At 55.4% G+C, this 13,613-nt stretch overlaps 6 protein-coding genes across 6 annotated transcripts; 3 read left to right on the top strand and 3 right to left on the bottom strand.

Moving 5' to 3' along the window:
• Nucleotides 1–445: 445 nt before the first annotated feature.
• BU26DRAFT_118823 (uncharacterized protein) lies at nt 446–896 on the bottom strand. The gene has a single exon (XM_033819493.1). It carries the CDS (start codon nt 775–777, stop codon nt 523–525), a length of 255 nt encoding a protein of 84 aa, XP_033678509.1. The 5' UTR covers nt 778–896; the 3' UTR covers nt 446–522.
• BU26DRAFT_523796 (uncharacterized protein) lies at nt 677–2,060 on the bottom strand. The gene has a single exon (XM_033830137.1). The coding sequence runs from the start codon at nt 1,665–1,667 to the stop codon at nt 1,017–1,019; it is 651 nt and encodes a 216-aa protein (XP_033678510.1). The 5' UTR covers nt 1,668–2,060; the 3' UTR covers nt 677–1,016.
• A 1,831-nt stretch (nt 2,061–3,891) lies between these two features.
• BU26DRAFT_523797 (uncharacterized protein) lies at nt 3,892–5,251 on the top strand. The gene has a single exon (XM_033830138.1). The coding sequence runs from the start codon at nt 4,214–4,216 to the stop codon at nt 4,886–4,888; it is 675 nt and encodes a 224-aa protein (XP_033678511.1). The 5' UTR covers nt 3,892–4,213; the 3' UTR covers nt 4,889–5,251.
• Nucleotides 5,252–6,148: 897 nt separating this feature from the next.
• On the bottom strand, nt 6,149–7,138 carry BU26DRAFT_118858 (DUF336-domain-containing protein). Its single transcript, XM_033819494.1, has 2 exons — nt 6,858–7,138; nt 6,149–6,809 (listed from the first exon to the last, which is right to left on the bottom strand). Exons 1-2 carry the CDS (start codon nt 6,959–6,961, stop codon nt 6,341–6,343), a joined length of 573 nt encoding a protein of 190 aa, XP_033678512.1. The 5' UTR covers nt 6,962–7,138; the 3' UTR covers nt 6,149–6,340.
• A 2,736-nt stretch (nt 7,139–9,874) lies between these two features.
• On the top strand, nt 9,875–10,610 carry BU26DRAFT_534387 (uncharacterized protein; the record flags this gene model as incomplete). The annotated part of the gene is made up of 3 exons (XM_033831215.1): nt 9,875–9,940; nt 10,005–10,259; nt 10,395–10,610. The coding sequence occupies 3 exons, from the start codon at nt 9,875–9,877 to the stop codon at nt 10,608–10,610; spliced, it is 537 nt and encodes a 178-aa protein (XP_033678513.1).
• A 626-nt stretch (nt 10,611–11,236) lies between these two features.
• Nucleotides 11,237–12,633, top strand: BU26DRAFT_523801 (alpha/beta-hydrolase). Its single transcript, XM_033830139.1, has one exon. It carries the CDS (start codon nt 11,371–11,373, stop codon nt 12,472–12,474), a length of 1,104 nt encoding a protein of 367 aa, XP_033678514.1. The 5' UTR covers nt 11,237–11,370; the 3' UTR covers nt 12,475–12,633.
• Nucleotides 12,634–13,613: the final 980 nt, after the last annotated feature.

Genomic DNA, 13,613 nt, shown 5'->3' on the forward strand with positions numbered 1-13,613 from the left:
GGGGCCGACACCAAGGTCGGCCCAGAGGCTTCCGTGGTGAGTGTCGGGGGTGTCGGGTGTGTTGTAGATGGGTTACGAATGTTTCTGGTTGAATGTGGAATGCGGTTGGGTTGGGTGTGAGAGTGCGAGGAGGGAGCGAGCAGCGAAGTTCTCAGTGCGTTATATAAACCCAAGCGTGAACCTAGCGGTGAAATACTCCAGAGAGACTGACGTATGCGCGGGTCCCAAGTTCAGAATCTCGTGACGTGTGGAACCGTGGTGAAATCTCGGATGTCGCCGGGCGATCGCGGAAGGTCGAGCTCTGATGGGGTTGAGCTGCGCGGGTTCGGTAAGCGGACTGGTATGAGCGCAAAGAGGGGGTGGCGCTGAAGCAGGCTCTAAGTACCTGTGGGCGGAAGGTGCAGGAAGGCTTGGCGTGAATTCACCCGCATTCCTACAGGGCACTGGAGGGCAATCATGAGCCCTTTCCCCCGGGAATCGGTCTATTCCGCGTCATGCGCTTGGTCTTCGGACAGTGAACTTTCAAGGCAACGGCCGCGAACCGCCCGACATGCATGGAATCTGGTATCTGGTAGACGAGGACGGAGATAGAAGAAATGAGGGAAATAATCGCATGCGACCACAAAGACATAGATTAGGCATACTCGTAATATGTTCAGGAGAGATAATAGTGACGACGGATGAGATTGAAGTCGCAATATGATATACTAGGGAAAACACATTGAGAAACGAATGACCAGAAGCAACAAAGTTAACAAAGCACCTACCGTTCAACATACCTCCAACATTCGTCGTGATCTTCCATGTTTCCGGCTATCCCTAGTCCCCATCCCCGACACTCCACCCGCATCTCATAGTCCACTTAAGCCTTTCGGATGCCAATTCCTCATGATTTACCCCATACCGCCATATTTACTGCCGTACCCTTCTGCATCAGCATCAGCTTCTCCTCGTCCGAGTCTTGGATCTTGCTCATGTTGTCACTCGCCACAGCTTTCCATTCATCCCGGTCCTCCTTACTCCTGCTTACCATGGACCGATAATTGTCTGCGAAGCTCCTTGATGGTGTCCCGATCGACCTGCATGTTGGCCTCCATCCGCTGGAGGTCGTCTTCCAAGATCTTTCCGTGTTGGCGAGAATCACGGAGCTCCGTCTTAGTTTCTTCCAACTCCTTCTTTAACGCCTCGATGGTGTCATTAGTCGCGCGGTTTTCCCCTGCATTCTCCTTGTTGTGGTCGGTACCCGCCTGCAGGTCCCGCCTTGTGTTTTCTAGTTCCAATAGGGCTTGTGCTTTCTTACCCATTTCCGTCCTCAACTGGCTCCCCAACCACTCAGTCTGCCTTTTAAGGCTCGCGACCTGAGCACGGGCCCGCTTGAGCCTTGTGGTTAGCTCGCGCCACCTAACAGCGGTAGTAACGGTCAGCAGTCCGTACCCACCAAGCTCATGCTCAACGACCAGCAAAGAAGCCATATACGTGATGATGCAGAGAAGAAGGGATATCAGTAGGATTCCAGCTATGAAGGGTACCGAAGGGGGAGAGAATCTGCTGAGCGATGTGGTAGCACTTTGCCAAACGGGTATCGACGCGGTTTGCATTGCAGATGGCGGCGGGTTCGTGATAGGGCCGTTGGCGAACTCGGGATACTGCCGCAAGAAGGCCTCCATACTGTCAGTCCACTGTAGACGGAATATGCGAATTTGGTACTTCTGGAATCGAAGGTTCTGGGATTTTCCGAGAAACGCGTAATTGGATCGGTGTGCACAAAAGGGAGACAGAAGCTTTGTGGAAGTTACTAGCTTTAAATACTGAATACTAAGGAAGAACGCACAAAGCGGGATTGGATTAAATTCAAAGACAAAGAGCAAAAAGAAAGGCGAAATACGCCAAACAAGTGACAAAGGCATAGCAGCTCGCTGGACAAAGCATTGTTGATTGAATACCTCAGTCCTTAGAGACTCTCGATCCGAGGTAAAGGATAGAGCAACGCCATTGGTCAATAACGGGCGATAGCGATAGCCAGCTGTTTTTTGGCTGCTTGATGAAAAGTGATGGGGAACGAGTCACGACATGCGGTATTGAGAGGATGAAAAGCCGCCAGCTTCGAAGTGGGTTGGTTCGTGGAGACGCTACTCTAAAAAGGGCAAAGCGTGGAAATCTCCGACGCTGAGCCTAGTGCGCTACCTCTAGCAGACTCCAGGTCTTTCGCGCAGAGTGGTAATGCTCCTGCTGTTTGAAGGCATTTTAAACAGTATTTGTATACACAAGAGCAACAATGTCGGCCCGGCTTACCTTGCCCAGGAGGCTGCCCATTGGCTCGTGTCCCACCGATCTCGCACAAAATACCACAGATAGTTTAGGAGTAACAAGCCCATCTTAAGTCCCTCAGTTCAGCATCCATCGCGGCGAATTCCAGACACTTCTCCTCTCCGCTGTGCAAGATCGCCTTGCAGAATCCTGCCTCCACCTCAACCACTTCCTCCCCGGCTTCTCACAAACGAAAAAGAACATCACTGCTTAATTCATTAACCGGCGTGATATGACGCAGGAGCAAACGGAATATCTCAAACCCTCACCCTCTTGAAAATAATGACCACGCAAAGATCCGACTCCGCGAGACAACTCATAGCAAAGTTAAATAATCTTCGCAGGGGCCCCTTGTCGCATCGCCCATATCCCGCATCCGATTAATGATTCGCTTCAGGGGCAAACACGGCTCGGTAAATGACGTTTGTGGAGACGCCAATCCCACCGTCGAGACTCTGCGCGACCCATAGAAGAAAGACGCAGAGAAACCTGGAACTAGTAGGATTCGCATCGAATTGACAGCATGGCGGAACCACGTGGCATTATCAGGACGTAGACAATGGGATTGTTTCCACAGTTGGTTGTTCACAGAATGCAGCGCTGCGCTGCAGCACTTCGTCATCATCATCTCCACTAATCATCGTCCCCGGCGCTTCTTCTCCTCATTCACGTCCCGCCTCTGTGTTCATCTCCCGACCAAAACCCCTCCATCGCCCTCAAACCCAAGGAAATGAGACGACCAAAGTCCAGAACCTTCCCCCCCTCACCAGCGCACGCCGCGATCCCACCACCCCAGCGCCCGAATTTCCCTTACGTTCGCCGCTCACGTTCCCATCTCGGCAGCCCGCGCCGCACATGTTGACCGCATGGCTGAAACGCGAAGGCGTGCGCTAGACCCGTTCAACAACTCCTCACTTTTTTCCTTGTCGTCGCCGCTAGCGCGGCGCTGAAACGCGCCCGTCCGAATACGCCGAATTCCAGCCAATCGCAACACGGCGGAGGCAGGTAAGAGAAACAAAAACGGACAATTAGGCGCTACTCCGCTCGTTTGGCCTGCCCGATGCGGGCGGACTTTGCTGCTGACTCAGGGCGGAAAGAAGAGGACGGGGAGGGTTGACTGTACTGTGCTGTACTGTGCTGTGTGTACTGTGCCCCTGACGATCCGCGCGCAAATAGCGACCCCTGCAGCACTCATATTTTGACATCCGTCCGTTTGCGCCAACAAGCAAGCTGCACCAATACGACCCCTTTGATACGGCGAAGTCAGCACTGTAACAGATTTTTACAGCGCCTACCACCCGACTGGCCTGCCGTGTTTGGTTGGCCGCCCGTTTTGCAAAACACAAGCGAATCCACAGGGCGCATCTGGACGACCTGCAGGTACGGTACAGTGCATCGGACTGCCAAACAAGCGGCGTGCGCCGAGTGGCGTGCGCAACCGTCGTAACCAGCTAATGAGCAGTCTTAGCTAAATGAAAGGAGGGGATCCGGGCTACAGCACCCAGCCAGGCGGGCGGGAAGCGGACTCCAAGGAAAATTAGCGATGGGCCTAAGGCACACGGCTGGAGCTGCACAGATGTGATGTGCGGAGATGTGCTGGCTGGCGGGCGGGCGTGCCGCAACTGTCACTACGGTCGTATAAAGTGAAGCCCTGCTGCCGCCCCTCGTTCGTTTCTGCTCCCGACAAGTCTGCGACTTCGACGTACACCCAGTCATTCCTTGGAAAAGCACTCTCTTTCCAAACACACTCATTTGCAACCCAGCTCCCCTAAGGGAACTATCCACATTCGTTTCTTAGCGATTTTTGCTCAGCGGCTAGACCCTCGTCCACCCACACACTCTACCTACAAAACCTACCTACGTTTTTGCCAATCCCAGTCGAAAGTACTCGTCCTCAACTGTCAAAATGCACGCCATCGCGACTCTTTCTCTCCTCGCCCTTGCGGGCTCCGCTCTCGCGGCTCCGGCGCCCCGCCAGCACCGTGGACCCAAGATTGTCTACGAGACCAAGCTCGTCACAGTCATCGTGACTCCCGGTCAACCTCACCCGACCCCGGCTCCTGAGCCCCAGCCAGAGCCCTCCTCCCAGGTCGTCGTCCCCACCACCACCGTCGTCAAGGTCGAGACCCCGAGCGCCCCCGCGGCTCCCCCGAGCAGCGCTGTTGTTGAATCCTCGGCCGCCCCTGTCGCGACCGCTCCCGCCAGCACCGGCTACATGGCCATTGTCGACGAGTGGCGAGCCAAGCTCGGCCTAAGCAAGCTCACCGAGGACTCCCAGCTCGCGGCCAACGCGGAGCGCACTTGCGCCGAGGGCAACGGCCAGATGGTGCACCAGCTCTTCAGCGGCTCCATGGCGCAGGTCCTCGCTCCCGGCGGCCCGGAGGACTTCGAGCACGTCTTCGTCGGCGGCTGGCTCTGCGAGAGGCCCGACATGGCCGGCATGGACGGCATCTGCGCTACCGCGTCCGAGGGCTGGGCGTACGCCGGGCAGACTGGCCACGCGGACATCCTCACCTCGCCGTCGTACAGTAAGATTGGCTGCGGCAACGCCGGCGGCATCTGGGGCTGCGATTTGGCATAGACGAGGAGGTGCAAGAGAAAGAGGTCGGGATACCTAAAACGTTTTTTTCTTTGGAGAGGGCCAAGCGCTGACGCGCTAAGATTCTGTTCTTGTACTGTACGTTGTTTGTACGCTTCTTGTCCATAGCGGCGCGCTTCCGCTGCAATTGATGCATTTTCACGACTGTCATCTCATCTGCGTCTTCTTCGCTTCCTCGAGTGACCTACGAGCTGTGACGTTTCTTGCTGCATGGGCGCCTACTTTTAGCCAGCTGACTGGAGCAGTGAGTCGCTAATTTCGCAGCGCGACGAATGACGGCAGTGGGCGCTAGCATATGTGCTGCGGCGTCGCCAGACAAATTTGCAGCTGCTGTACCTCCGTCAGCAATTACGCTGCGTTAATAGAATGGACAATGGATTGTCTGTTTGAAACAGTTCCTCCGTTTTGTGCTCCTGCATCCTGCGCGCGGAGATGAGGGGTTGGCGCTCGTCGGTCCGTAATTGCGCTAACGGCGCCAAGGTGGTGTGCATGCGCGAAGTCATTGCACAGAGCGCGGTGCATCGTGAAGGCGAAGATGGCTTTGCGTTGGGGCACGGTCTGGCAACGAGGAGGTGGAAGGAAGGTTGCATAAAGTTGAGACGAAGGCTGAAAAGAGTGGAAAGGAAACGCGGTGGCTGCCAAGACACTCCATCCGAGGTCGGTTAACCTGCGTCAGGATCCGGGATCGGAAGGCGCTACCGAACCCTTCTCCTTCTTGCCTTCCTGCGAGACACCCGTTCATCGCGACATCCTCTCGTCAGTCGTTGCAACAAGGACACATCGCACTCCCTGTCCGCTCCTGGCATACTGCGAAACCTGCTTTGCAAACTGTAGGCCACCAGTCATCAAAGCTCTCATGGTGCGTGCCCCGCGGCTGCAGTCAGACTCCGCTTCGTCATACCTCGCAACATCACCGTTGAGGAAAGCTACATCCAAAGGATGTCCGTTTGGACTAGCCAGTTGCGCCCGCGCTCCGCAGTTTTCAAGGTACTCCGGAGCTATCGACGAAAGACGACACGAAATCAAGGCTCAGTCCTGCGCGCATTCGTAGCCCGAGAGTCTTAGCACGAGCATCAGGTCATGCACCCCAACATTCTTCAAGCACGTTGCACACCAAGATTTTAGTAGCGAGACAACGACATTCTTTTTGTTCTGGTGTCGAGTCGCACAACGTGTGCGATGGTGTCACGCTCATGTGCAACCTCGCTTCGGTGTCGAGAAGGCACTAGAAAATCAATAATGCATTTGGCTAATATGGCTTTTCTTGTAGGATCCACTTGAAGACATAGTGTAAGGACCCTATCGAATAGCACCAGTCGAACGAGAGGGAGGACATGATTTCCCTCCTGGCTGAAGGGGTATGCCCCTCTTTCGACGTGAGGAGTCATTCGTCTTTCTATTCTCTCCCACGTTGAGAAGATACCCTGTACACACTTACTGCATCATTTCCTCCACCGGTGGATCCGCAGGCGGCGTGATCTCCTTCCGCACCCTCTTCCACTCTCTCTCCCTCTCCTTCTCCAATGCCTCCATTACCTCCGTCCACTTCTCATTCTCCTTCTCCTCCCTTATCAAACCCAACACCGCATCCCTCCCGGCATTGGCGACTTCTTCGTCCTCGGCCGGCGTCCCCGTCGAACAACCAACCGCCCCGAGAATTCGGCCGTCGTCATCGATGATGGGTACCCCGCCTCCTATGGTACAGAAACGACCACCATTCGTATTTCCGATTCCGAACGCCATACCGCCCGGCCACACATTCTCTTTGTAGGCGGACGTAGGCACGCGATGGCCGGCCGCGGTGAAGGCTTTGTCGAGCGCGATGTTGATGGACGTGATTTTTGCGCCGTCCATGCGGGTGAAGGCTAGGAGGTGCGTGTGCGAGTCCATGATTGCAATGTTCCTTGTCCGTGTCAGCCGCGATGCCAGCGTACGAGTAGAGAAAAATTACATGGGGACGCCGATTTCGAGGGCATGCTGTTCGGCTGCTGCGAGAGTGGTTCGGGCCCCTGCGAGGGTGAGGGTCGGTTGCGAGATGGTTGCTGCGGGGGCCATGGTAATCCAGAGTTCGCGCCGGTCTGGTGATCTCGCTTATGTTTGGGTCGAAAGAAAGAGAAGGCTCGATGGTGCTTGAGGGCAAAGAGATTGCTTTTAAACGCAGTTTGTGCCTCGTTTCGCGGATGTGGTGGAATTGAAGAAGTGAAGAGGGATGCCCGGTGAAGAATAGCGTGGAAGTACCAGCACACTGAAGCGCCAAATGGAATACTCGATAAGGTCTCGGTCAACCGACCTCGCGATGCACAGTCGTGCCTTCCCATCATCCACATCTCAATCGACGCGCTTCGTCTGGTGCCTGGAGAAGGAGCCTGGAGTATCCGGGAGCAGGCGCGCCCCACAATGTGGGTTCGCTTACCTGATTGGGAAGCGCGATACCGCAAAGTGTTGTCTACTGCCACAACTCATCCACAGCCCCGTTCGAGCCTTGACTGCCGCGATAGTGGAGGAAGATGTATGCCTCACCGAAGGATTCGTTCCTGGATTGTGACGGAACGTGGAATTGTTCATGTTCCGCCAGTATCCGGGAGATCGGTGGGGCGTAATGGGAGAGACTTGCGGACTGGCGAAGGATAGGTCCCAAAACAACCTCAGTAATCGATAAAGACGTCTTACACACGCAGTATGTAGGTTTGTGGAGAGGGCATGCTTCATGCCATATTGGGATCGCGGCTTGGCAGCTCGGTCTTCGACCGCCGGATTCTGACAATCACAGGCACGGAGTTTCCAAACCGGTCTGCAGAATACACGATAGCATGCATCTTGAGCTTAAACAGGAGTGTGATAGTTTGAGCTTTGTCTTTCCTTCGCTACGTCCTGTGGGATATATAGATCATCCGATCGCTACACATCTCTCGACCTGTCGCACCAACACCTTCTCACGAGCTTTCGCCCTCCTTTTCATCCATGACCTTCAGCATAGACTTACGGCCTCGATGCGCATGCCTACAGTTCAGATTTATTGATGGAAAATCGGAGCGACCGTCGCCTTCCGTCGCTTACGAGCTACAGGCTATCCGTTCTCTAGATACGTGTCCAGACTATCCTCGATGGAGGGCCGACGCTCATTCGGATGACACTGCATATCGAACGCAATCTGTCACCCTACATCCCAGGGCTCTCAGCACCCGACATCTGGCCCTACCTAAAAGAGTAGAGCGAGGTTTACGATCAATCGTTAACGCCTGCGACTTTAGCCGAAGCTTGGGTTGGTATGGCTCGCATTGCGTAGGGCGCCGAGATAGGTTTTTTTTTTCGCATCAAGATTCATTCGTCCACCACCCGATACCTCCGGTGGTTCGGTGTAGCTGGACGCTTATGGATGGCCCGTGGAGATTCGAGATGAGCACGGCCACTCGGACTTCAACGACCCAGACTAGCTGTGAGCCGCCCCACCATGTCGATTCACGGTCACTGCAAAGTCGGCGTCGGCGTCAACTACAGGCAAAAGAACGAGATGGTGGACTCGTGGCTCAAGGTCTTGAGCCTCATCTTGATCGACTTCGTCCTGTCCCATCTCGTGGGCTCGGCTCTTCATACCTGCTAACGAGTACCAGAGCAGAATGACCTAGACAAATATCCGATATGCGAGGAACCCTAGATCTAATTTTTATCTCCGCCAACACTACCTAGTGGTTCGCTTTGCACTTGTCGGAGATTCCTGCGCATCGGACTACCGAAACGTTTCGCGGCCCCAGAACTAGCCACCTCGTGGTCCGTGCACCTCCGTTCCGCACCTTGAGCATACTGTGCTCACCAGACCATTATACAACAGAAGGGAATAGGTGTGTAAGGCCTCCTAAACTGCGCTTCGTTTCAATACACTGCGCATGTTTAAGGTTTGGTCGAATCGCCTGCGGAACGTGTTCCTGTGGCTCCAGGGCTGTGATGGCACTCAGGATCCTCTCCGAGACGGCCCAACTCAACCGATGGGATCCTGAACGTCATTGGCACTCCGTACAGCAGGGATTTGTTGCCACTAGTCTGCGCGTTTAAGCTGCTCTTGTGCAGTGTACACGAGCTACGAAGCCTTACTCCTACGTCTCTCCGCCATGCCTGACCATACGGACACAGCTATTGCGACAGCGCATATCTATAATGAATAACCTATCTAGCTCCGGACTAGGCGAAGCGCTTTGCCTGTCATCCTTCAGGCCAACCCAGCACGAGGCTGAAAAGTCCCTTACTCATCTCCGTTACACGCTCGGAACATCCAAGTACCCAGAAACTATGACAAGCTAGCCAACCAACGTCCGGACATGAAAGCATCCGCCTCAAAACATCTCGGCAAGGCGTTGCAGCTCAATGCTCGGCTATGTTTCCGACTGGAAGAAACAAACTCGTCGCCATGGAAGGATGCTTGTCGGCGGCCTGGAATGTCAAGCACAAAGACATGATCCTCCATCCCAAAGATGCCGGCTTTGTTCCTTTGTATAAGAAGACGCCCGCCCGTAACACCTCCGACAAAGCCACCATCTAGGTCTTTTCTCTTCAACCACAGTCGTTCTTTCAACCCCGAACCGTTCGGTTCATTCCATTCTTTTCCGAGCCTCTGCTCACTTCCATTCATTGACTCATTTCCGTTCATCACCCTGTCTAACAAGCATTTCGAAAATGCAGCTCAAGTCGATCCTCCTCGCCAGCGCTCTGCAAGCTGCCCTGACCGTCGCTGTCGACGTAGACATCAACGTCGACAGCTCCCGCGTCTCGCAGTTCCTGCACAGCCATCCACCTGGGAACCGCACGCACAATGGCCACAGCCACGACCACGTCGATGTAGACATCGACCACCAGCACCGCGGAAACAACACCCACAGTGGCGTCGACGTGGAACATCACCCTCCTCACCACGGGCCAAACGAAACGAACACTAACCCCTACGGCGGAAACAACATGCAGACGCGCGACGGCGGCATGGGAAACGCCATCATTGGGAACCGCTGCCCGTACGATATTTGGATCTGGAGCGTGGACCAGACGGTACGTCCCTCCATATCTCTCCTATCCACAAGCAAACATCGTGCGTACTAACGCTCAACCGCAGGGCAGCTCCGAAGCCATCAAAGTGCCCTCGCGCACGAAGTACTCAGAGCCCTTCCGCAGCCCCTGCGACGGCTGCGGCGTCTCCTTCAAGGTCAGCACGACGGACCAGCTGCAGGGCGGCAAGCAGACGCAGTTCGAGTACGCGATTGCCGGCGGCCAGGTGTGGTACGATATCTCGTTCGTCGACTGCGCGCAGGGTGAGGGCGCGGAGAGCTGTCCGGGCCATGAGAAGGGGCTTGCTATGGATTCGCCGGAGGTAGGTAATGGAATATCACTCAACCCATTCATCTTCACACCCCTCCTTCTTCGGCTCTGCATTACCCAGTTTTCCTTAGCGAGAGGAACGTCGGAATTCGATCAAACATGAACTGTGCTAATGTAGATGACAAAGGGCGCATGCGGACGCATCAACTGCGGCGGCGGCTCGTACTGCCCTACGCAGGCGTACTACGTCGACACGCCGCTGCAGAAGCTGGGCATTCCGGAGCCGGTGTTTGGCTGCGGGACGGCGGGGACGGGGATGGATCTCTTCATGAAGGTGTGCTCGGATGAGACGCCGCTGAAGAGGAGTATTGCTGGGCGCGTGGTTGTCGATGATGAGATTTGAAGGGGTGGCGTGTAACGACTGGGAGAGCGAGAGTGGGATTTTGTGTACCCGCTGCCTGCGGGAGGGAGGGAGGGAGATATGCTTGGGTGGCGGGCTGTATTGTGTATATATGGGGCGAGGGGTGGGTCCGCTGAGTGCTACTACTTACTCCTGGTGAGCGAGTTCGCTTCGCTGTTCATATGCTGTTTTGGTACATATACCATCTATAAACATCGAGAAAAATGTTTCGTCTCTCTGGTGGGCTATGACGCCGACGTTCAACAGAGACAGAGACAGTGGCAAGACTTCCTACGAGTCATCTTCTGTCTGCGCCCCATGCCAACGTTACCGATCAAGTAGGAAAGCGCTGCTGTCTTGCGAAGGCGATTTAACCGCTCACGCCGCACTGCCAACGCATCCAGTCCAGTCTCTCGGGAGTCGAAAATGACGACAGGGTGACAGCCAATTAAGCTGTCAACACCGCGGCCGTGCAAACCTACAATTTAGGAGGAGAAACCCGTGCGATGAGAGTCCTGAAGGTAGAGAGGGACTGTGCAAGGGCGTAGGAATAAAACCGCGCCATGCACGCGCAGACTGTGGAGGCTACGCGTGCTGCGCCGCAATGATAGTTCCGCCATCTCCGCACAGCTTAGCGATGCAGCATCCTCATTGCAAGCAAAATCCTCGCTGAATATCTAAAAGCGAGCCGAGTGAATTTCTTGCCAACGCGTAGACCTTCTCACACCACCCTGATAACCCCCCCCGTCTCCAGATACTTATCATGGCCCCTATCCTATCGCACCAGCCTCTCAAGGCCCTTGCTACGCTCCTACTAGTCGCCTCCGCGCCCCCATACCTCGCAGTACTCTCTCTCTTCTACGCCGCCAAACGCTGCCGTCCAGTGCCCGGATGGTCGCTCAAAACCGCCATCGGCAACGAGTGGCTCCGCCTCTTCTACCTCTACGCCACCAAAGTCCACCTGCGACCCTTCTCCGCGAGCGCATCCAAGCTGAAAGAGCGCTACGTCCTAGCCCCGCCCGGCCCCGCAGATCTATATACCGGAATCCTCCGCGAGGCAGGAGGCATCAAGCCATGTGCCATGCCGGCTATCTGGTTCCCCGGCCCGCCACCCACAGACACCACCGAGCGGAAGACGTGCAAAGTCGTAATGCATCTCCAAGGCGGCGCCTTCGTGACCGCCACGGACCCCGCGGAAACCGGCAAACTGCCCGCGAAGATCTTCGAGTCGAAGCTCGGCGCAAAGACGTTCTACGCGCAGTACCGGCTCGCGCGCACCGAGGCCTCGCGCTTCCCGGCCGCTGTCCAGGACGCCGTCTCTTTCTATCGATACGTCTTGGACCAGGGCGTCGAGGCGCGGAATGTCGTGCTCTCGGGCGATTCGGCGGGCGCGAACATCGTCGTCGGCTTGCTTCGCTACATCGAGGACAGCAGAGTCCTCCCCGTGCCGCGTGGCGCCATGCTCTGGTCGCCGTGGGTCGACGTCAGCGACGCTGTCTTATCGCGCTACGGCCAAAGCAAAAGCCTGCGTGTCGACTTCTTGGGCCTGGGGCTGCTGCGGTGGGGCAAGGACGCGTATGAGCCTGCCTCCGCGTCTGAGGAGAGTGAGAGGTATCTCAGGCCTGTGGAGCATGCGTTCCGCTCGAAGACGCCGGTTTTCGTGAATGCTGGCACTGCGGAACTCTTGTATGACGAGGTTGGAGTGTTTGTGGAGAGAATGCAGGCTGTGGAGGGGAATCAAGTGTGTTTTGTGGAGACGAAGGATGCGCCGCATGACGTCCTTGTCGCGGGGACCTTTACGGGGTTCGTGGAGGAAGCTGAGGAGGCGGCAGGGAAGGCAAGAGAATTCTTTGACCGTTGTGGTTAGGTTCCGTTCCTGTATTTCAACGGGCCTGGCTTTGGTCTTGAGACTTTTGGAGTGGTGCGGTGTGGTGCAGGGACTTGGACTTGGGTTTGAGGTGTAGTGCAGCCATGATGCTGTAACTAGAATGCTAATCCATGATAATTGCGATCCCAGATCATCTAGTCTTCGGTCTTCGCAGCATTGTCTTCCTATTGCATGTGCTTCCCCCGCTACGGTAGGAATTACCCCTAACTTAGGGACTTGTCCGAAAATTGGTCCTAAAGAGACCTCTATTTTAGAAGTAGTTTTCAGACAATTTCCCTGATTTGGGGAATGACTAACCGTAGTGCGGCCACCCATAAGCCGGGGATGGAGAGGAATCGTCGATTGATGACCGAAGAAGCTGAGCAGTAGTGAGGCGGACCTTCTTCTCGAGTAGCAGTGTACAGACACAGGATGGATGGAATTATGGGGCATTTAATGAGATGAAGGTCGTGAGAAACTGTTACCGTCATGAGGATCGAGACATCACCAACGCCATTCTAGTAACCTCCACTATAGCCTCCGTTTCCGCGCTCTGCAAGATATCAATGGGGCAGGTCATGCAGAACGATCGTCTGTACGTCATCCTTGAGGCTCGTGGTCAACCCTCAAAACTTCCTATGGGCAGATGAAGGAAAGGACTTCTGCAAGCCGAAAGAGCGATGTCACGAGGCAATTAAATGAGGATATCGAGTACGCGGAAACTGTTGCATTGATCTCTCCCCAGTTGCTTTCTAGAAGCCTCCAGAGATTGTTCAGACCGCCGCGAAACCGCCGCCAGGCACCACAGAGGCTCCCAACCAGAGCGTCCTCAGCCAGTATTCCCCGGGAACATTCGCCAATGACCACTCCAGCCGAAGCCGAAGTAAAAAGGTCGGCGCTTTTCAGGTCCCGTGGTAAGGCTCATCATCAGACGTCGCACAGAAACCCACTCCTCCACTCCTCCACTGCTTCACCCAACACACCCACTCTCCCCAACCCACACCTGAACCCAACTCCTGCCCCCAAATTCACTCCTCCAGCCGCCGTCGGCTCCGCCTTCGTCGAGATAACATAGACTAAGTCGGGGCTCTCAAGGCTTGCCAGGACCATTCGGTCTATCAGAGCCCCGCAAGCGGGAA

Source organism: Trematosphaeria pertusa (genome assembly GCF_010094035.1).
Source record: "Trematosphaeria pertusa strain CBS 122368 unplaced genomic scaffold BU26scaffold_17, whole genome shotgun sequence".
In the NCBI taxonomy this organism is placed as follows: domain Eukaryota; kingdom Fungi; phylum Ascomycota; class Dothideomycetes; order Pleosporales; family Trematosphaeriaceae; genus Trematosphaeria; species Trematosphaeria pertusa.